The 22,068-nt window shown below is 40.0% G+C and overlaps 1 protein-coding gene and 1 long non-coding RNA gene across 2 annotated transcripts; one reads left to right on the forward strand and one right to left on the reverse strand.

Moving 5' to 3' along the window:
- The first annotated feature begins 6,769 nt into the window (after positions 1–6,769).
- Positions 6,770–13,518, forward strand: LOC136686951 (tetraspanin-1-like). The gene is made up of 7 exons (XM_066661078.1): positions 6,770–6,875; positions 9,218–9,433; positions 10,848–10,922; positions 11,752–11,859; positions 11,972–12,088; positions 12,470–12,562; positions 12,837–13,518. Exons 1-7 carry the CDS (start codon positions 6,819–6,821, stop codon positions 12,885–12,887), a joined length of 717 nt encoding a protein of 238 aa, XP_066517175.1. The 5' UTR covers positions 6,770–6,818; the 3' UTR covers positions 12,888–13,518.
- Positions 12,333–14,415, reverse strand: LOC136686952 (uncharacterized). The gene is made up of 3 exons (XR_010800394.1): positions 14,303–14,415; positions 12,767–12,863; positions 12,333–12,502 (listed from the first exon to the last, which is right to left on the reverse strand). It is a non-coding gene; the product is annotated as an uncharacterized lncRNA (long non-coding RNA).
- Positions 14,416–22,068: the final 7,653 nt, after the last annotated feature.

Below are 22,068 nucleotides of genomic sequence, written 5' to 3' on the forward strand. Positions count from 1 at the left end.
CTGTGAGGAGTGTGGTGTGTTCTCCCTGTATCTGCGTGGGTTTCCTTCAGGTGACTGTCTGTGAGGAGTGTGGTGTGTTCTCCCTGTGTCTGCGTGGGTTTCTTCTGGGTGACTGTCTGTGTGGAGTGTGGTGTGTTCTCCCTGTGTCTGTGTGGGTTTCCTCTGGGTGACTGTCTGTGAGGAGTGTGGTGTGTTCTCCCTGTGTCTGCGTGGGTTTCCTCCGGGTGCTCAGGTTTCCTCCCACTGTCCAAAAACACATGTTGGTAGGCGCCCCCTCCAGGGTGTGTTCCCTCCTTGCGCCCAATGATTCCAGGTAGGCTCTGGAGCCACTGTGACCCTGAACTGGATAAGGGTTACAGATAAAGGTTGAACGAATGAATATTAGGTGTATAAATTTTAAAGACTTTGTGTGAGTGTGTGTAACATTGTAAATCATAATTCAAATTCAAAACAAGTGCATCAATTCATTTTTTTCGTGGGGATAATATTGTATCCAAAAGAATGTGTAGGATTGGGTTATACAATTTATAGATGGTGAGGATGAAGTGGAATTTTATACTTAATATTTAGGTTAGGGGTATTTTTATTCAAATTGTCATTTATAAATATATGCAACAGAAACCATGAAATGACAGAAGAGTGGGGGAATGTTTTAATTTTAAATTACAGTGATATGTCATACAAAAATCCCTTTGTACAACTAATAATACTTTACTGAAATAAAAGGAGCATTAGGTGACGTCAGACTAAAGATGTTTTGAGCTCCACTAATTCATCACCAACTACAGTGGGTGTCTGAAAACTTTTGGACATGTAGTGCATGTAAAATCCCTGACTGCAGTTTTGAACTGTGATACATTGCTGTTACAAAATCTGTTTTACACTCATCTACTTTTTCGAAGGGATCGTATTATAACATGATAAAATTGGTTCAGAGGGTTGATTCCCAGCATGATTCAGTGATAAACTGTAATGCAGGAAGAGAAGTTTCCAAATGTGTCTTCACACTTCCTGTGTGTGTTAAGAGAGCTTTTATTGGAGTGAATGTTCAACATGGAAAAGAGAAACTGATACAATGCATGCAAAATTTTCTTTAAATGTAAAATGAATGGAGTGTGTGAGTGAATGTGTGTCTGTGTTGCCCTGTGAAGGACTGGCGCCCCCTCCAGGGTGTATTCCTGCCGTGCGCCCAATGATTCCAGGTAGGCTCTGGACCCACCGTGACCCTGAACTGGATAAGCGCTTACAGATAATGAATGAATGAATGAATGAATGAATGTAAAATGAATGTGAAAATTGAACAAATATATTATAGCATATTATTTAAGAATACAGACCAAGGTCCTTTAAAGTAAACTGTAATGTGGCATACTTCCTAAATGAATTATATTGATAACCACTGAAAAATATTCCATGCCCATCATGGAGACTTGGGTGCCCACATTCCTGTTGCCGGTTCACTGGTTGTTTTTCTGGGACCACTTCTGGTAGGTACCAACCATTGAATACCAAAAAACACACTGGTGTTTACCTGTATTTCTGACACTATGTTGCATAAATATAAAATGACTCCAGATGTTTACTACATGGCCTTGACACGAATGCATGAAAGTACAGATTTGTGTGGAAATTGTCTGTGCTATTAGTTCTTATACAGCGTCAGCTACCAGGTCAAATCCAGTTAATAATCAGCTTTGACTGTGATATCATCTTTGTTCTGCTTTTATAAAGATATGATGCCCGTAGTCCCGTTGCCCGTAGGTAGGTAAAATAACTGGTCAGCACTAATGACTCACCACCTCATGATTTGAATCCAGAAGTTTCCGGTGTGATCTTTGACCACTTCTTAACTGTGTTTGGACATCCACCCCAAGCCCCTCCTTCTGGACGATAAAACAACTGTGTATGTTTCTGTACAGAGCACACACTCTACACGACTGGACAAACACACTCACCTGTGGAGAGGTAAGAGCCTCAGTAACCAGCACCAGAGAAGTCATAGCAATAACAAGTTTAGGAATATATATGTGAGGTGAAACATTGTATAGATACAATACAGTTATAAATTGTGTGAATTCTAATTATTAATTATGGTCAATTTATAAACGCTTCAGACGTAGGTTGTTGCAGTTTTAAGTCAATATTAAACCTTGGCCGAGGACACACACCAATAATTTGTGCTGTTCCTGACCAAGGTGGGAATAGAACCTGGTAAAGGCTAGTAAGTAGCCTTCTATTCCCACCTTGGTTTCATATGTTTTAGACAATCAATATGGATCGAGTTGTGATAAAGATGTGTGTTTGAACTAGGTTTTTGGGGTGTTTTGGGAGGTTTTTTTAGCAGCTAAACACTACAGAAACAATTAAGTTATTCATTCATTTCTGTAACCGTTTATCCAGTTCAGGGTCGCGGTGGGTCCGTAGCCTACCCGGAATCACTGGGCGCAGGGCAGGAACACACCCTGGAGGGGGCACAATTAAGTTATGAGAAATGTGACTACAACAATATACTAATGCACAAAATCATCTTGTCAAAAGACGAACAAGCTACAGGATCACACTGTGAAGACAAAATATGTTTATGTTAAACCTGTGAACATTAATATTATTGAGAAATTCTAATCACTGCACACATATTTGGGACCAGTTTCTTATCATTTTTTTCTCTATTATTATTATTATTATTTGTGCAGAATTTGAAATTGTGTGGCATGTATTTCCATTTAAAATTAGGAATATTTTAGAATTTTAAATTCTACAGAATTTAAATTATTTTCTATTAATTTCCACTTAATGTTCAGATCATTTATCATCAGATCATCTATCTATCTATCTATCTTCAGTCCGTAAGAGATTATATCTGTAATTCTGTCACATGTAAACACTATGTTGCTGTCTGAATTAACACACATTTTGTGTAAGGCCCTGAGGCCATAAGAACGTAAGGAAAACTTAAGAAAAATAACTAGTATTAAATCTGTCATGTCTTAAACCATATTTATAATGTTATACTGTCATTTACAGAAGGTTCACTCTTAGGCTGCATCCGTTTCCGTTCTATTGTGTTTTTAACCAGCCTTTATAGACGTCAAATGAACATCTCGTAACTTGCTCTCTGTTTTATCAGTGTGATTCATCTATTCATCTTCTTTGACATGTGTAAAGAGGAAGTTCTTACGGCGCTACAGTTGTAATTTGACTTTGACTTTGAACTCTCCAGTGTCACACGAACAGAAAAACTGCACTACACGTCTTTAACGCTTAAAAAAATAAAAAATACAATTAAAAAGAGTTGAACTTGCCTGAGAAGGAATTACTAACTTTGGCTTTATCAAGTATTACCGGTAATATTATAAATCTAGTACCTCAAAGCCACATCAAAATGCTGGATGGGAACCAAAACTGTAGCCCACATCATCGACATCAACCTAATGTAGACCAATCTCCTACTGCAGTCGTCTCAGGACACGCAAAAGAGCCGGTTCTAAGAGCCGATGCTTGGTAGTGTATCAGAAGAACCGACTCCCATTCAACGAGAGCCGGCTCCCCGATTTCTCATTAGCTCTGCTCCCACACCCGAGGACAGTGTGAGGGTGGATTATACCATTATGTTAAAGCGGAGGGGGAGATCTCCCCCCCGTTTGCACGTAGTCCAGTCATCTGATTTTCTTGAATGCTAATCTGCACTAGCTTATACAGTGTTTCAAAATTAAGATATACTGTTGATATTGTAGATTTGTTTGCAGTTTTTGTTTGTCCTGTGTTCCATTAAACATGTATTTAAAACGTTAAACAAATGTAAGATTTTTTTAACAAGATAAACGTACAAAAGAAAGCAATTATAAAGTTTATCATAAAAGACTGAAGGCAAAAGGGCTTCCCAGCACACAAACATTCATTTTTGCTCATTTAGGCTAAAATACGAGGCTACAAATGATAACAAGTAAAACGCTGTTTGGGAGCCAAAAGTGCCAGCTCTTCTTTGGGAGCCGAGCCTAAAGAACCGGCTCTCTGAAAAGAGCCAAACATCCCATCACTAATCTGAGCTAGCTATGTCTAGAAACTACCTGCTTTGATAGAAGGGGGAGCTTGACTGAAATGCAAACCAACCAACCATGGGACTGTCAATTTTCAGAACAGTACTGAAACAAAGATAGGACCCAATTATGTTAGAAACATATACCCAGAATGCAGTCAGTGCACATGTATTTAAAATGGCTGACTGCATTCTGGATATAGGCTAAACGAATTAAGCACACTAATATGATACAGAAATAAAAGTGCTATTACTTGTTACTGATTCAATACAACACACACACATTCATTCATTCATTGTCTGTAAGTGCTTGTCCGGACTCAACACAACCCAGAACTGGATAAGCGGTTACAGACAATGAATGAATGAATTAATTAATGGTAACAAAAACACAAATGGGACTGGTTTAAAAATAGATGCATATATTTGATTTTTCATATTATTTGTTTTCAAAAACTGTCAATTTTTTTATGAAATCAAAGTAACATTTCACACAGAGCAATAATCTGTACGTCACTGAGTTCCCAGCATCTCGTCCACTGTGTACTCAATGTACTCAGCTTTACCAGAATTAGAAACTCAAATGCAGTATTTTTTTTTCTCCATAAATGGGCCCAAAGTCCACTGGCTCCCATGGTTTGCGGGAACTAGCGACAGTGTCATAATGCTTTTTAATTGCAGTAATAAGGATGTAGAGCAGGCAAACCATAAAAGCAGATGACGGAGCACAAACACGCATAGATGTAACATTTCACCAAGCCCTGTTTTAGTTATATATAAGTTCAGAGTCTTGAGATTAATAACTGAAGGTGTTGGAGTGAAATTATTTATATAATTCATGAATGGGTTCAGTGTGACACAGTGATGTCTTTAATTTGATTATTTAATTTAATACATCTTCTGAAATTCTGCTTACATTAACATCTTAATGTTTCCATAGGCTGTTTATTAGAGCATTCATCATTATAAAACTACAATATCTGTGTTGTATATGTTCCATTCCACAAACTACCACACTAGTCACAATGATACAAGACTAGAAAAACTTCCTCTTTAGTTTTGCAGTGATGTCATGTAGTTGGTAACTGACAGACATAGTGCAGACTAAGGTGATTCATTATGAAACCTGATCCACCAGCAACAAACATAACCTCACATCAGACTGACTGCTTCACCCACAGGTCCAGCTCAGTAGATCTAGTGTGCACTGAGGTCAAGTGCTACTGAAGAATTCACATTTATCGATGGAGGAGATAAGATAGCGCAGATGCAGCCAACTCTGTGAACTTACACACAGTGCTGTGTCCATTTTTTGTGTCGTATAAGAGCTGTTATCACAGAGACGTGTATGGGCTTGCAGCTGAGTGTTCTTGATTTATTGGAAAGGGCTGATTATATTTTTTAACCCAGTTTCACACTCTACCTACTTACTAAGCCTCCCCCAGGTCAGTGCTACTGAGAACTGTAATGGGACAGTTTAACACACCTGGGGGAGAACCCTAACTTTTCAGCATTTACAATGAGTCATAATTAAGTATAGCTTATGAGTACAATAATAAACAACACAGTGTATAAATGTAGTATGATTGCACTTAAAATTAAGAAAACATTTAAACAGCAGCATATTGGAGCAATTATCAAAAGAAAATCAGCAGAAATAAAGTCATATTATGAAACCTGTATGACAGTAATAGTATTGTTGTATATATTAATTTTACTGTATTAGGTTAAGAATGATGAATTACCACTTTGTACTTGATGGAAAGTGCTGCTCTGAAGTATCAGAGTTTAGTGGAAGGCCACTTTATTCTTCATATGAAGCTGCATAAGGCCTTGGCCCTACTTTCTGAAAAGTTAAAGAAACACAAAGATTTTCTTCAACATTTATTAGCATGAAAAAAAAAAGCGTTTTTATTCTGGAAATGAGCTTAATTCGTCTGGGAACTTACTCTGGGGTTCTGTAGATTTTGATCCAATGATTTTATATAATAATTCAAAATGGAGGCACGGTGGTGCAGCAGCTAGTGTCGCAGTCACACAGCTCCAGTGGCCTGGAGGTTGTGGGTTCAATTCCCGCTCCGAGTGACTGTCTGTGAGGAGTTTGGTGTGTTCTCCCTGTGACTGTGTGGGTTTCCTCCGGGTGCTCCGGTTTCCTCCAACAGTCCAAAAACACAAGTTGGTAGGTGGATTGGCGACTCAAAAAGTGTCCGTGAATGTGTGAGTGTGTGTTGCCCTGTGAAGGACTGGCGTCCCCTCCAGGGTGTGTTCCCACCTTGCACCCTGAACTGGATAAGCGCTTATGGATAATAAAAAAAATGACATTTTCAAAATTGTTATGGCATCTATTAACATACTAATTCTCATATTCTTTTAATATAAGACTATTCATATTCTAAAAACTATTATTAATAACAGTGTGCTAATTTTCAGTCTCTCGAAACCTGTAGCACAAAGACAGAGACAGAAAGAAACTCAAACATTTACAGAGATAAAAAAGACTTGGGAAAGCTTTTAAGCACAGACGTGCCTTTAAAGCTGGGTTAACTATTTCTCTGGCTGTGTGGACACTGGTGCTGATAAAAACCCTTTACACCGCTCACTGCTATTTCATACAGTATTAACAAAAGGTGTGAATAAGAGGAAACTGGGCTGTGGGGGAGCTTCTTTTCAGTGTAAGTGAACATACAGAGTGTGAGTGCGTGTTTGATTGTGCGACTGATCTTTGACTTTCCCTAAGATATTTCCCTTCTTTTTTTTAAGGACTATAAACCACTCTGCCAAGATGTGCTGCACGGGGTTCCTGAAGATAATAATGTTCGTCTTTAACGGACTGATATTTGTAAGTCAAAGTCTTTTTCACATTCTGATTTTAGTGTAATGATAATGATCTCATCTTGTCTAGTCTCACTGTTACAGGTGTAAGAGAATAATACAGCAGGATGATATGAACAATAATTAAGTATTTCAGTAGCTCATGCCCAGTGCTGAGTGTTGACTAGAGGGATATAAAGCCCTGTGTTTGTGGAAGTGATGGCGCTTCATTCAGTACCATTTGGGATGAGCTGGAGAGGCTTTTGTGATCCAGAACTAATCTGTAACTGACCTCACTAACATTCTTGTGTTTGAACGCCATCAACTCCTCACAAAAACGTTCCAACATCTAGCGTGAAGTCTTCCCAGAAAAGTAGGAGCTGTTACTGCAGCAAAGGGTGACAAATCTACTCATTAGTGCCATTTATTTCAGAATGGCATCAAATGTATGGGCATAGTGTCCTTTAACAATGAAAATGATTTTATTATGTAAAGATATGTACAGTTTAAAGATCATGGTTATGTTGCGACACTTATTTTTAATAATAAGGACATGACATGATTATTTGAATAAAGCCATTGCATTAACCTTTCCTTAGTCACTGTACTAAAAGCATATCCTGAGTAATTCCCAAGCACACTTATCTCAGTCCAGAGTTTATTAGCCATATTTTATCTCAGATTATTAGATAAAATAAATATCCTTTAATAATGTATTTACAACACATCGCAATGCATTTATGGACTCTAAAGGCAAAGGGCCTTCTCTGCTGTACTATAGCTTAACTATAGCCTGTGGCCAGTTTTTAGGACTGGGTATTGGTTCTTAGTAGAATAAAGGTGAGGACTAACTGACCTTAGATCAGTACAAGACACACACCCTCAACACAACATAGAAAGGAAACATTCTTTATCAAAGAGAGTCTCATAAAACCCTTGTGATTGAAAAGTCCTAAAACTAGGTCGCCCGTGTGGCGTCTCCCAAAGGGTTGGGACGAAAAACAAATAATCATAAAATGACAAAGCATAAAGAACACAAAGAAACTTAAAGGTTTTACATTATCTGCACCTTTACAGTGTCGTCTCTTCCAGTGCTTTCTCTGTTCCTTCATAAACATGAAGAAAAAGAGGTCTTTAATAACAACAATGTGTCATTTTTGGTTATAATGTGAAAACTCCAGCTGGTTTTCACACTGTATGAATGTTTCACAATCAACAGAGCAGTAAAAATGATCTGAAACTAAAACTGAAAACCTTGTATTTCCAATGAACTACATTTTCAGGAGAAAGAGAATAAAAATTAACTGTAATAGGAGTTTTTCCACGTCATTTCTGATCATTTCTATTGCTCAGCTGGTTGTGAAACTTGTCTACAATGGTGATACAAGGTTAGTAGACATGTGCTTTTGGTGTGTGCAATTCTGATTATGCTATGGTGCATCCACAAGATAACAGCTTTCATTATTATTATTATTTTAATTATTTAGTTATTTTTTAAATAATATATGATTATATGGGGTGGCACGGTGGCAGAGCAGGTAGTGTCACAGTCACACAGCTCCAGGGACCTGGAGGTTGTGGGTTCAAGTCCTGCTCCGGGTGACTGTCTGTGAGGAGTTTGGTGTGTTCTCCCTGTGTCCGTGTGGGTTTTCTCCGGGTGCTCCTGTTTCCTCCCGTAGCCCAAAAACACACGTTGGTAGGTTGATTGGTGACTCAAAAGTGTCTGTATGAGTGAATGTGTGAATGTGTGAGTCCCTGTGAAGGACTGGCGCCCCCTCCAGGGTGTGTTCCTCCCTTGTGCCCAGTGATTCCGGGTAGGCTCCGGACCCACCGCATCCCTGAACTGGAGAAGCGGTTACAGACAATGAATGAATGAATGATTATATGGTGTATAATAGATGTGATGGAGCATATAGTTACAAAGCATTTGTATTTAGCCTTTCCTTTAAGGTATAACATATATTTAACCATGTAAACTGTACACAACAGATGACATTGAAACCAAGTGTGATTTTATGCACTGTTTGTTTTGTTGATGTTTTAACACACTGCTTCCTGGAACACTTCCTGTGTATGGTGTTACAATGGTGTGAAAATTAAGTTCAGCAATAAAAGTACAGTGCTCACACTGGGAGATTAAAAGATAAGAGTAATTCACGTATTAATAATGATAATGATAATATTGTTGTGGTTTTTTAAATTATATAAATATAGTAAAAATATATTTTTTCTGTCTGACTTGTCTCCTTCCCTCCTATCTCTTTTTTTCTCATTCTGACCCTTTCTCTCACCCCAACTCCCTTCTTTTTCTCTCTCATTTACTCCCCCCATACCTCTCTCTTTCTCTCTCTCTCTCTCTCTCTCTCTCAGTTGGCAGGTGGAGCGATTCTGGGTGTAGGTATCTGGGTGGCTGTAGATAAAAATTCACTGCTGGGAATACTGAACGCAATTGACAATGCTCCGTCGGAGCTGGCACAGCTGGCAAACGTGGGCTACCTGCTAATCGCTGTGGGGTCAATTCTCGTGATTATGGGCTTCCTGGGCTGCTGTGGAGCCATCACAGAGAACAAGTGCATGCTCCTCACTGTGAGTGACCTCTGAACCTTTGTGAACCAGTTACTCTGCTGTTTTGAATGTCTTTTTAATTTTTTAAATATTTGCATATCTATAGAAAAGTGTGTATATTATTTATAAAATCTATTAAATTACAACAAAAACTTTTAATAAATTTAATTTCATTATTCAGTGAATTTCACCAGTTTGTTAGATATATGTGCACTTGAATTAGCGTACTATATAACCATAATCAAGTATGTTTAAAAGCTAAGCACCACTTAATGGACCTCCATGAATATTTCACATTATTTTAGTTACTGACATATATAAGTAGATAGATAGATAGATAGATACTTTATTGATCCCCAGGGGAAATTCAAGGTCTCAGTAGCTTACATACATCACATACAACAATCACTAACAGCAATGGACGTGTTGTGTGAATTAAAATGAAAATAGCAGCTTAATTTGCTTTAAAACTGACAATTTTATTAAATTGACGGAAAAATCCCGAGCTCACTACGGAAATTCTTGAACGCAACAGTGACGTCACTGGTGGACAGCAACTGAACAACGCCGCGATAAAACACCGTTATGACTGACTGTTATGACAGTATCTAGCTAAATAACCAACATTATTCATGACAATAGCCTAACATTAAGCTAAACTCAGATTTAGATGTACCGTTATTCTTGTAAATGTGATCGAAGTCGAACTCGAATTCCTCCGACACTATAAACCTCCGTAATGCAGCTACGTAGCCGAGTATAATCTGAGACACCGAGTTTAGCGAGTCAAGCTAACGTTAACTAACACCAACTAAAACAGGCGAAGTGAGTGTCCTTACCCTGTTTACCTCCATGTTACAGAGGCTCTTGAACACCTTTCGTTGGTGTCCTTACATGCCCATATTGTTGGAAAAGCGCCAGTGAAATGAGCTACAGATAACGGAGTGAGCGGATGGTCCTTTCCAAAGTGCCCGTTTAAAGTTGACAAATTTAGTCCATTTTCTGGATATTTTGGGATCTTTGGGCCATTTGTGCACAGATGTCCCACTGTACATTGAATGATTGCAGCCAAAAACAACACACCTTTTCATCATTTTGCATTAAATTAAGTGCAACTTCTAGAGTTGTTGTCCACCATCTACGTCACAGGCAAGACGCCTATTAGAGTTTCCGAACACCGTTGGGGGGGCAACGGTCTTTTAAACCTTATTCCTTCAATTAGTAAGAAATAACATGTTTTCTGACTATCAATAAACACAAGTTAGGAACTCAGATTCCACTGTATTTATTTGTTTGACACTTTCATAAAGCTGGTGCAAAGGATAAGCAATCGATTCATTAGGATTTTCTCTTTCACCTTAAATAGTGCACTAGTTGCATTCTGTTCCTTAGAGGAGTGAAAGATGTTTAACTAAGCTTTACCTCTTTGTTTCAGTTCTTCATCATTCTACTCATCATCTTCATCGCTGAAGTGGCCGGGGCCATTGTTGTGCTTGTGTTCCAGCCCTTGGTAAGAAAACACTCAAAACGTCTTTAAATAAAATCTTCTTATGAGGCCATTTTCTCTAACATTCCTATAGCAAGCTTAATGATGTAGCATTTAGCAATAGTTTAGTCTTTTAGCTGACTCTTTTCTAGCTGTTTGGTGTTCAAACACCTGTACATGGCTGCTAAACAAAAAGGAAAATCAGTCAAACCTGTCTCAACCGCAGTGGGTGAAAATGGGTGGATTTTTCAGAGTGACACGGTTTTATTTTAATTTTTTCATTTTTTTATTTTGTGAATTAAAAGCACATGCTAAAATGTGAGTTATGTAAAATTACCTTTCCATGTATTATATATAGCCAATATATGTTTCAGTCTGCTTCATTAGGGTGACCAGCTCTGAGATGGTGAAAAACAGGACATGTCTCCGGGGGGTGGGGGGTGTACTACTGACGTGCAGACTGACCAATTAAATGTTTACAGAGAAGGTTATCGACCAATAACGGTAGCTCTACAGTCAGACCGTCCAATCAGAAGATTTTAGGCTACTTCACCACGCCCCCTTCTCACTCAAGCGAACCAATCGGAGTAGGGGAGGGCGGGACTAGTTTGTGAACGAAACGCTTCTCGAAGTTCTATGTAAGCTCTAGAAAAACAAAATCCCGGACGTTTGTGAAATTCCGCCCGGACATTTTTTTAATTCTAAACAAGAGGACATGTCCGGGTAAAAGAGGACGCCTGGTCACCCTACCTATTCTAAAAGTTTATGTAATTAATTAAAACCCTACACTGTTTGAGAGCTGAGTTGAAACATGTGTGTGTTGTTCACCCCTCTCTTTCTTTCTCCCACTCAGGCTGAGGAACTGTTGCAGAAGCTGAATGAAAATTTTGTTGAAGCCATCAGAAATGAATATGGCACCAATCCAGATTTTACAAATCTGATGAATAACACTATGACTCAGGTATGTATTGAGATACTGAGAAATGTATGAATGAACACATTCTGAACAAATTGGTATTATTTGTGTAAATAATCATATCTTTCTTTCTCTCTCTGTTTGTGTGTCTCTTTAGTTAAAATGTTGTGGCTACAATAACTACACAGATTTTGTAAATGACACCAAAATCTACCCTGACAGCTGCTGCACTGAAATATCTGGGCCGTGTACTCAAACAGAAGCAGCAAACGAGGTACTGTATTAATCCCCAAATTATTCCCTGAATCTTTTGAGTTTATTATGCAGGGGGAAAATAGCTAAACCCTATACCTACAGCCACTCGTTGCTCTTAAACCACTGACTTATGCACAGGCACCAGTTTTGGCAACGTGTTGAGCCTGCTATTAAGCCTAGGCCTGGACCAAACAATATTTTAATAGAAGTTTTTCCAGCGAATAATGTAAAGTAAAAAAATAAAATAAAGAATCAGTGTCCTCTTTGCCCTCTATGGCCTGACGTCTTAACCTACCAACACAAAAGTTGGATCACAGATGACAATACATTTGAAAAACCCTTTACAAACATCACTGATATGGTCTTTAATGTCTGTGCTGGTGTGTGGTTTTCCTTGTAGCCTGTGCAAGGTTGTTTCCAAGCGCTGGTGAATCTGCTGGAGAAAAATGCCATTGTTATTGGTGGAGTGGCTCTTGGTATCGCTGCCTTGGAGGTATCACACTTTGATATTTCTCCACAGTTTACACATTTAAGACTGAAAATGAATGCACTACATGTTTATAATAAAAATGTATCTCATTTTTTTTCCCATTTCTCTTTACTTTTAAAATAAATAATCATTAGAAATATCACCCAAACATACTCAGAATAAAATCTCATTACATTAACCTATGTTCATAAGCGAGAAAGTTTTCACCTTCTAAACAGTTGCTGTTGTGGAGATATCAAGCTTCTTTTTTCAATAACGCTATTTATTTTTTCCCCAGATCGCTGCAATGGTTGTTTCCATGGTCCTGTACAACAATGTGGGGAAGTAATCTCAGAGGCTGTGATTACACCCTGCACTGACATATGCACTTCTTCCCTGAATTTTTACATTACAAAAATGTAAATTTTTGAATATAAAATTCACTCATATTGTGTACATATATGTGTAAATTCAGTAAGCACCATCTCTTTCCTATATAATGAGTCATTTCCTGTTAGTTTTCTAGCAGATTTTGGTAAGGTGAAGTAGCCTGATTTATTAACCATGCTAATATTGTATCAAAACATTTGTTAGAACTTTTGGACTTCATCAGGCCTTTGTTCCAAACTTGTTTCCCTTTGAATTTTTGGCTTTTTATCAGAGATGGATGAAGAAAAATACCTTGAGCAGTTTAGTTACTCAAAATAAAAGGCATTACAGTTATAGTCAATCAATACGCTCCCACAACAACACAGATTTCTCTGAAAATAGAAACTAAAAATGTTTAAAATATTTACTATGTGATTCTGTAGAAATTTTGAAGACCTCAGAGCACTGTGTGTGCATTAGGGTTGCATTATTTTCACATTCATGTCACTCTTCCATGTTTTTGACTACACGTTGTTTAGTAAAGTGTAGTCCATGTGTTGTGATGTTTTATCACTATTATAATGGAATGTTTGTACTGTATAAATTTAAATTAAAGGTGAGGTATTCTGAAAGGACTTGTTTGGTTGATTATTTGTGTATTAGGTCTGTTATTTGAACACCGACAGTGACTACTACAGCCAAAAACGAAAGATTTAACCATACTGTCACTATCCAATGAAAAACATGTATCTCCATTTTTGTCTGTTTTATGTTTACTACATCATTTGAACACAGCAGCTGTCCTTCACATTGTGTGAAAGTGTCATGATGAATGGACCAATAGAAATGCTCAAAATAGTCTGTGAGGAGCTTGGTGTGTTGTCCACATGTCCTCTCACAGTCCAAAAACACACATTACTAGATGGATTAGCTACTCAAAAGTGTTCAAAGGTGTGAATGTGTAAGTGAGTGACACCCTGAAAAGGACTGATATTCCCTCCTGTGTGTGCTCCTGCCCTGCGCCCAGTGATTCTAGGTAAGCTCTGGACCCACCGTGACCCTGAACAGGGCTAGTGGTTATCATTTAATGAATTCACAGTTCACACTATGAATGAATCATGAAGTCAGGCACTTCGCTTTTGTACTCTCCAAAGTTAGATATCCTAGTTTAAGGATAAATTAAGGTTTTGAGGCGCGTAATGACATACTACAGATATAAATAATGTTAATTTTCATTTTCTGTAACAACTTGATCCAGTTCAGTGTTACTGTGGGTCTGGAGCCTACCCAGAATCACTGGGCGCAAGGCAGGAAAACACCCTGGATAGGGCATCACACTCTAAGCCATTCATACGCTCAAAGCTATGGAGAGTTTCACACAGCCAGTCCACCTACCTGCATGTGACTGCGTGTTTGGACTGTGAGATGAAATCCTTGCAGACCCAGGGAAAACACACCACACTCCTCACAGACAGCGAGCGAATGCAGGCTTTAAATCCACAGCTTCACAACCCTGGAGGTGTGTGACAGTGTCACTGTCACTGAAATGTATTCTCCCTCGTTTAGTTGCAGCTGTTCCTCATTGACTGCCAACTTCTCACCAGGCTCCAGAATTGATCAGAAATCTATAGTGTAATTTCCTTCAAGATCAATATATGGTCCCTGAGTAATTAATACACTACCACAAGGGGGAGCTGAGGGATTGTTTTTGAATATCACAAACTCTGAGTGTAAAGGGGGGGGGGGGGGTATGCAGCCTATGTGAGTCATTCAGTGGGAACTTATGCTATCTCTCTTTGTTTAGACCTCATTTTGGGCTAAAGTTACCTGGTTAGGACAGGCATTCTGCTTTGTGGAATGCTTTGTCCTTGACTGCCTTGAATGCAGGATTGTAACTATTTCAAGCTGCACTCCCATGTACTCCCATCAGATTCCTTTCCTACTAAAGACTCAGTTAGTGAAACAGTCTAAAGCCAGAATAATGTAACATACATTTCATAAAACAGCTCATCTTAATATAAAGACCTTTACTTATCATCAGTGATTACTACTATCCATCCATTATCTGTAACCGCTTATCCAAGTTAGGGTCGCGGGGGGTCCAGAGCCTACCTGGAATCATCGGGCGCAAGGCGGGAATACACCCTGGAGGGGACGCCAGTCCTTCACAGGGCAACACAGACACACACACACACCTACGGACACTTTCGAGTCGCCAATCCACCTGCAACGTGTGTTTTTGGACTGTGGGAGGAAACCGGAGCGTGATTACTACTAATTACTACTAAATACTAGTGATTCAATGAGCACATGTTTGTAAAAGAAACACAAACATTTAAAATTTCCCTTCACAATTCCCCCTTTGATCATTTAATCACTACTCTCTATCCACCTGGGAACGAGGGGCACCAAGTTCGAGTGATACATCATCTTGTTTTGTTGGTTGAGACTGAACATTAATAACGAGAGCTTGCATGGTGGCGGTGCGGGCCAAACAAGTGGCGCTGACCCGCAGGATGCATGGGACTAAGGTCGCTAGTAGTAAAATGGTTACAAGCACTGGGATTGCTATTACCATCAACTGCACAAACCATCCACCAAATAATGCAGCCAACCAACTCCCCCAATCATTGCTAACATCTTGGGGAGTGGTTATTGCACCTCTCATGTCGTCTATATAATTGGTCACATTTTCTGAAACATCAGATATATAAAAACAACACAAAGTGTTCAGCATAGCACAAACTCCTTCTTGCTGCATAGTTATTAAACCTAAAACTTGTCTGTGTTGTATGACTGCAGCCCTTAAAGCCTGTTGCTCTATACTAATGCTTATATCACTCCTGTGGTGTCATACATTCATTATTATGCAAGTCCATTGATCTTTCACAGGTCTGTTGCTGCTCCCATGCCGCCAAAGATAGACCAGCCAATGACTGCTCCCAGAGTGGTCCATGGGGGTGTAGAAGGTTCCTCCTGGAGCAATCAGGAGCCCCAAAACCACCAGACACAGGAAAGCCAAAGCCCTTTCATTTCTTGACGTACCTGCTCTCAGAGGAGCACTCCCCTTCTTCCTGCAGTCCCAACTGCAAGGGCATTATGGACTCACTGCTAGGTAGTGGGATCCTCAGTGGACGCGCTAGCTTCTCATGGAGCCTTCTTGCAATGGGTGTGGTGGACCCACGTTGTTCGTCCTTCAACTTTGAGTGTGGTCCCATGAGCAATCTTTATGAGGCCTTCCATATAAATTTCTGGTAAACCAGGTTTGTTAGTGGGTGTATGTATCCATACCCCATCTTTGAGAACACAGCTTTCTTTGACCCATTCAAGTGGTGTGGCAGTTGATTGAATTTCTGTTAGAGTAGCTGTCGGCTCTGACGACACTTTGCATTGTGGGAGCTGCTGAACTGTCTTTTTGCTGCTGCTTTATCAGCTTTATCAGCTCTCTCATTGCCCTTACTTACCATATCCTGTTTTCTGGTGTGTGTGGCACATTTACAGATGGCTAAGTGTTTTGGTAAAAGCATTGTATCGAGCAAAGAGGCAATCAGTTTATGTTGTTGTACCTGCACTTGTCAAGAATATTCTTTGTTTCCAAATGCACCCAAAATCTGTGGCCACAACACAAGCATACCTCAAATCAGTGTACCCTGTTACTGATCTATTTGCTGCTAGCTCACGCTTTGGTCAGTTTCATGATCTGACACAACTGCATATCCTACTCTATCAATACCTGTTTCATCTTTTGATGCTGATCCATCCAAATAGTAGACTACATCTGGGTTAGGGAGGGGTTCATCAGTGAGGTCTGACCTTGGTGAACAGTTACACCTAAGTGATGACTACCACACAATCATGTGGTTCTCCCTCTCTCTCAATGGGAAGCAGGGCATTTTAAGCAAAGTGGTGTAATATCTCAACCACCGTTGGGTCGACAAATGTGATACTTTTTGGTCCTGGAGTATATTATGTACGGCATGTGGGACCATTAGAGTGAGCGGTGCATACGCAACTACATCTCATGATGCTACTACAGCCTTTTCTGCTGCTGCCACTGCCCTGAGGCACAAAGGAAGGCCTCGTACTACAGGGTCTAATTTTGCTGAAAATATGCAACTGATCTCAATCTGTCTCCATGCTTCTGGCATAACACAGAGGTCACGCAACCTCCTTTTTCATCTACAGTTTGGACAAAAGGCTTTTCAGGATTAGGAACCCCGAGTGCAGGCACCTGTTGTAGGCCCTGTTTAAGCTGCACAAACGCCTCCTTGGCTTGAAGAGTCCACTCTAGATGTGTAGTGGAACCTTGCTTGGTTGGGATTATGTCTCTCAGGGGAGCTTCCAGTTCTGAATACGAGAGAACGAATGACCTGCAATAGGAACACGTACCTAGAAAAGACAACAGTTGTTTTTTGGTTAATGGCTTAGAAATTTTTTCAATTGCTGACGTCCTGTCTACAGCCAGTGTATGTGTGTCCCCCTTCAGAATGTGACTGAGAAAGGTCACTTCTGTTTAGTTTATTTCAGCTGGCCTTGTGACCTTCCTTAGCTAGATGTTTCAGTAAGGAAAGTGTGGCCTGTTTACACAGCTCTGCGGACGGTGCTGCTATCAATAGATCATCTACATACTGGATTAAAGCCACACCCTCAGGCATGATTAGTGGCTCAAGACTGTCCCTTAGGGCAACATTATAGATGGTGGGATATGCACAGTAACCTTGGCAAAATCATGTGAAATGTGTACATTTTACCTTTAAATGAAAACGCAAACCAGAATTGGCTTTCTGGTTGCACTGTTACGCTAAAGAAAAGAAAAACAAACATTGGCTAGGTTTTCCACTGAATAATGAGTTGTATTGGGTGGAATTTGAGCCAAAATAGTGTGAGGGTTTGGTACTTCTGGGGCTCTAGCCTGCACTGCTGCATTTACCGCCTGTAAATTCTGAACAAACCTCCACTCATCCCGGCCGGGCTTTTTTACAGGGAATATAGGTGTTCTAACTGGGGAGTCCGGAGATGGAATAATTACCCCTGCTTTCAATAGAGATTGAAAAACCGGTTTTATACCCTCTATGGCTTCAGGTTTTAGAGGGTATTGGTGTTGTTTAGACCTATAAGAGCTCTTTGGAGTGATTGTTACGGGTGCACACCCTTTATTTAACCCCACATCATCCTTAGTTTAAGCCCACAGTGTTTCAGGGACCCCAGCTAGCTCCTCCTCAAAGGGGTGTTCCACTTGAGGTGTCTGAAAATCCCACTGGTGTTCTGATACCAGCTGCACTGCTCGGTGCACAAGCATAGTACAACACAGAGGTTTTCTCCATGCCTTGTAACGGGCACAGTATTCAACCCCCGATGTGCTCCCAGGTTCCCATTGGGAACTACGGGTGACTCTGAACATACATAGCCCCACCTCCTTCCATTGAGCTGAGGTGGACGCCTTTCCCAATGAAATGTGGGGTACTGACTCATCCACATTAAAAAATGCGTGTTGTTTAGAATTTAGCGAGACACTGACAGCCACCCACTCTTCACTCCAATAGAGATGAGTGCTGTGGAGGGTTTTGCCAGGAGGGTCCCGTTCCAGAAACTCTTTTTCATATTCCTGGTTAGGCCCTTCATGCACATACGAAGTACATGGGGTGCTAGTCAATACACATCCCAGTTTGCACATTAAATCTCATGCAAGTAAGTTTATAGGGCACTCATCGGACATTAGAAAGGAGTGAGTGATCTGTCTGTCTGCTATATTACACTGTACAGGTATGGAATATTTCTCTACAGAGGGTATTTACAGTTTTCCCTGACAGGGGCAGTTCAAATTGTTTAGTCTGAATCACAGAACATGCAGCTCCTGAGTCTACCAAAAACTTTAATGCCTTGCCATGTACCCCCATTGTAATTAGCGGGAGCCCAAAGGGGTGGAGATCAACTGTTTTGCATATAAAGAATAATAATGGTTAGTTACTTCCCTGTCAGGTGTCTCTGCGTGTCCACCCCGTCCCGTCGCCGCCCGTTATTCGTCAGCCTGCTCCTCAGTCATTCCTGGCTGGCCATCAGGGCAGTACTTAGCGAAACGTCCTTCTTTGGCACACATATAAAATCAGTTCTGCCAGTCCTCACCTCTTTCCCCCTTCGTCCTCCTCTTCCTCTACCTTGGCCTCCACGTCCTCTCCCCAGACCTCCACGGAGAAATCAGTCCCCCTTTTTCCTCATCAGGACACGTCTCAGTTCATGGGTGGTTGACTTAAAAGACTGATAGAAGTTAGAACCTTCAGCTTCTCTCCTCTCTTCTCTGTCCCGAGATCTGGTGTACTGAGACACGGGGGTGTGGTCTGGAGTGTGGAATGGGTTTTTGGGGCTGAGCTGAGGCTCGGGGGTTCGGGTGAAGGTCTGCATGCTTCGAGTGCTAGTCTGTTTAACTCTTCTAGGGGATACGTCTGTCCTTGTTGTGGGGGTCGATACGGAGGTGGATTTTCCGGTTGATGGTTGTCTGTGGCTACAGGATGCTCTTGTTGCTTCTGCACTGGCTGTGGCACTGGCTGTTGCTTTGGCTGTTGTGCTTGAGGTGTTGCGCTGGCTGCTGCGCTCTGGGTGGGGCGTCGTCGAGATCGGGATCGGCCACCTTAAAAGAGACCCAATGAGAGGTTTGGTTAGTATCACCCCCCCACCCCTTCTTTGCTCCCATTGTTTTTAGGTCGGATGATGGGTCCTCGGGTGCATCAGGGAAAGAGCCCACTGTTCAGCGGTACTTTCCCACTCGAGCGGTGTTCCCTCCTGATTCAGGGTTTTTGAGTATCAGTGGTCTTTGAGTATCTTTTATTGAGAGCAGCTAAAAGCATACACTAACCCTGCTCTATCAAAAGGAAAAACACTCTGTTTTATACCCACACATATATACCCACATCATATAAGGAGTTATTTTGTAACTGAGCCACCTATAAGGGAAGAAAGAATAGAATTTACTAATCATGAGTGATTACTACTAACTACTACTAAATACTAGTGATTCAATGAGCCCATGTTTGTACAAGAAACACACACATTTAAAATTTCCCTTCACAACTGCATTTAGTTTGAGGAAGTTGTTCTGCAACCAGATGTTTAACTCCATAATGCATGTACTCAAAGCCTGGGCAGGGGCAGTGAGGGAAGTAGAGTTGATGTAAATTTGGATGTCAGCTTAGGAGTGGAATTTTAAACCATGTCGAGAAATATAAATGATAAAAAGCAAAGGACCAAGGACTGATTCCTAAGGAACACCACAATCTTCTGGGGCCAAATAAGATCTATGTAATAGTAACATACTGATATCTCTCTGCGAGGTATGAATGAAACCACTGAAGAGCAAAGCCAGAAATACCAATAGATGACAGTCTTGATATAAGTAGCTTGTAAATGACCATATCAAAAGCTGCTGTTAAGTCCAAGAGAACCAGTATATTAAGGAATCTGGCATCTAAAGATAGCAACAAATCAGTCAAACTTTAAACAGGGCAGACTCTGTTATGTCTAAATTGTGAAAATCAGACTGAAAAGGATCAGAAAGTTTATTTGAGGAGAGAAAATCATGCAACTGAGTGGCTACAACACTTACCATGATTTGGAGAGAAAGGGGGAGATTAGAAATAGGTCTGTAGTTGGTTAAACACAGTGGGTCTAACCCAGGTTTCCTCAGTATAGGTGTGACAGCAGCTGTTTTAAGTGAGAGCGGAACAATACTGAAGTATATTGTATTGTCCATATATGTATATGTTTCTGAAGGTTTGAGACTCCATATGACCTCTGTCTTCATGGAGGATGAAATAGATAAGTTAAGGGTTAATTGGTCCAATGGTCAAGAACTCACAGGAAAAGGGTCTTCAGCTCTCTTTCTCTCTCAGTCCCAGAGCATGAGATAATGTAATTAAGGGCCATAAGCCTTACCTTATTTGGATAAAAATGAACCTTATATAACAGAGATGTGAGCTGAATGGGAGAGAGAAGAGACGAGACGACTAGAATTGACTGAAACTCTCTCTGGGTTTCCATAAGGGCCCATAAGACACTGTTCTTTTGTGAAATAAAAAATATATTAACAACTCTACACATATCTGTGGAGAAACTATTTCATTCATTTTCAACACACAACTCTAGAAGAAAAGAAACAATAGTACCTAAGGAAAATGTACATTTATTAAATGAGTTCTAAATGGAGAGATGTCAGAGAGACAGCAGATTTTAGAATAGCTGTAGGAGCTGGGCGTAAGTGTGAGGTGCAGGAGGTTGATTTAGAGATTATCTCAGTAGCAGTGGAAGAATTCACGGGGGCAAAGACAGAGAGACATTTGCCTGATGAGAGCAGACTGCCTCAGGAAAGGAAGAACAAGCAGACGTAGGAAAGTGTAAATAGATTTTATCAATTTTGTCCAGAAAATAATCCATAAATGCTTGACACTGGGCAGAAAAACTCAGGATGGGTAGAGAAGGAGGTAGTTTGTATATAAGGCGAAAAAGAGTATGGTTTTCTGCCACAAAAACATTAGTGAGGTCTGAATCTTAACAGCCAATATTCAAACTAGTGATGTGTCGGTCGCGAACGAACCGGTTCAAAGAGCCGGCTCTTGTAAGTGAACGATGAGAGCCGGTTTCCGTCTAAGACCGAGCCATTTTTTCTAAGGCTTGTCATTCAACCAATCAGAGAACAACAAGCAAAGCTGAGACACTTGGTTTTCTTGAATGCTAGTCTGCCTTCCAAAAAATAGTTGAAGAAAATGTTAAATCAGTTAAATGTTTTTTGACAGTTGTGGTTGTTTTAATCACTACCATTGAATGCTGCTGTTTTGAACTTTGCAGAGTATTTGTTTATTTTATTACCCAGAAATGGATGATTATTTAATTTAATAAGCTATTTTGGAATACCTTCCTTTTGGGTTCCATTGGCTATACTTCAGAGTTTACAAGTGATTTTTATTAAGGTGTTTAAATAAAAATCCAGTTATTTATACAATTGAATGTGTGAGTGCAATCAGTGAGTTATTACAAGACAGCCATAAAAATAATTGGCCATTGCAACACTATTTATTATTTTTAATATTGAACAATAATATTTTGTCCATATAATCATGTAAAATGTAGGTAATGTTGTTCTGTACCAGTGGAAATAAGTGGTAAAACAAAGA

This window comes from Hoplias malabaricus, chromosome 2, assembly GCF_029633855.1.
Source record: "Hoplias malabaricus isolate fHopMal1 chromosome 2, fHopMal1.hap1, whole genome shotgun sequence".
Classification (NCBI taxonomy): Eukaryota; Metazoa; Chordata; class Actinopteri; order Characiformes; family Erythrinidae; genus Hoplias; species Hoplias malabaricus.

Coding starts and splice junctions, on each gene's coding strand:
- LOC136686951 (XM_066661078.1), top strand. CDS start 6,819: ATGTGCTGCACGGGGTTCCTGAAGATAATAATGTTCGTCTTTAACGGA. Junction 11,860..11,971: donor TGAATAACACTATGACTCAG/GTATGTATTGAG, acceptor GTGTCTCTTTAG/TTAAAATGTTGTGGCTACAA. Junction 12,563..12,836: donor TTGGTATCGCTGCCTTGGAG/GTATCACACTTT, acceptor TTTTTTCCCCAG/ATCGCTGCAATGGTTGTTTC.